The sequence below is a fragment of the Apteryx rowi genome, unplaced genomic scaffold, assembly GCF_003343035.1.
Source record: "Apteryx rowi isolate R43461 unplaced genomic scaffold, aptRow1 scaffold_1798, whole genome shotgun sequence".
NCBI classification, from domain to species: domain Eukaryota; kingdom Metazoa; phylum Chordata; class Aves; order Apterygiformes; family Apterygidae; genus Apteryx; species Apteryx rowi.
In genome coordinates, this window is record NW_020448083.1 from 9,218 (window position 1) to 10,183 (window position 966).

Here is a 966-nt window from a genome sequence, read left to right on the forward strand (position 1 = left end):
CCGTGGGCCCCGAGATCACCAAGACGGACCTGGTGCCGGCGTTCCAGAACCTCATGAAGGACTGCGAGGCCGAGGTGCGGGCGGCCGCCTCGCACAAGGTCAAAGGTCAGCGCCGGCGGCGTCCGTCCGTCTGTCCCCCCGCCCGTCCCCCGGACGCCTGGGCCCCTTTTCTGGGGGGCGCCCGGACGCCTGGGCCCCTGCGCGGGGCAGGCGGCACCGGGCGGACGAGGCCGAGGGGTCGCCAGCGTCACCCCCGTCCCCGTGTCACCACGTGTCACCGCGGTCTGGGTTGTTGTGTCACCCCATGTCACCGTGTTCCTCCGTGTCCCCTCATGTCACCTGTGTCCCCCCCATGTCACCGTGTCGCTCCATGTCCCTCCATGTCCCCCTGTGTCACCACCGTCCCCCCGTGTCCCCCTGTGTCCCGTGTCACCACGGCCCCTGTCGCCGTGTCACCCCGTGTCACCGTGTTCCTCCGTGTCCCACCATGTCACCGCCATCCCCCCTGTGTCACGGTGTCACCGTGGTCCCTGTCCCCATGTCACCCCGTGTCACTGTGCTCCTCTGTGTTCCCTCGTGTCGCCTGTGTCCCCCACGTGTCCCCCTGCGTCACCACGGTCCCTGTCGCCGTGTCACCCCTGTGTCACTGTGTCTCTCCCTGTCTCCTGTGTCCCTTCATGTCCCTTTGTGTCCCCTCATGTCTCTCTCGTGTCACTGTGTCCCCCCCATGTCCCCTCATGTCACTGTGTCCCCCCACGTCATGGTGTCGCCGCCGTCCCCCTGTGTCCTGTGTCACCACGGTCCCTGTCGCCGTGTCACCCTGTGTCACTGTGTCCCTCCATGTCCCTTCATGTCCCCCCGTGTCACCGTGTTCCCCCGTGTCCCACTGCGTTCCCCACGTTTCACCGTGGTCCCTGTCACCGTGTCACCCCATGTCACTGTGTCACCCCATGTCCCCCCCGTGTC

General features: G+C 67.4%; 1 protein-coding gene across 1 annotated transcript in view; it reads left to right on the forward strand.

Moving 5' to 3' along the window:
- The window catches only part of LOC112963845 (serine/threonine-protein phosphatase 2A 65 kDa regulatory subunit A alpha isoform-like), a gene marked incomplete at both ends in the record, with an annotated part of 11,726 nt that overhangs the window by 5,422 nt on the left and 5,338 nt on the right, over window positions 1-966 (forward strand). The window contains one exon of the mRNA XM_026061283.1: window positions 1-128. Coding sequence (XP_025917068.1) covers window positions 1-128 — 128 coding nt within the window. The remainder of the gene's footprint in view (window positions 129-966) is intronic.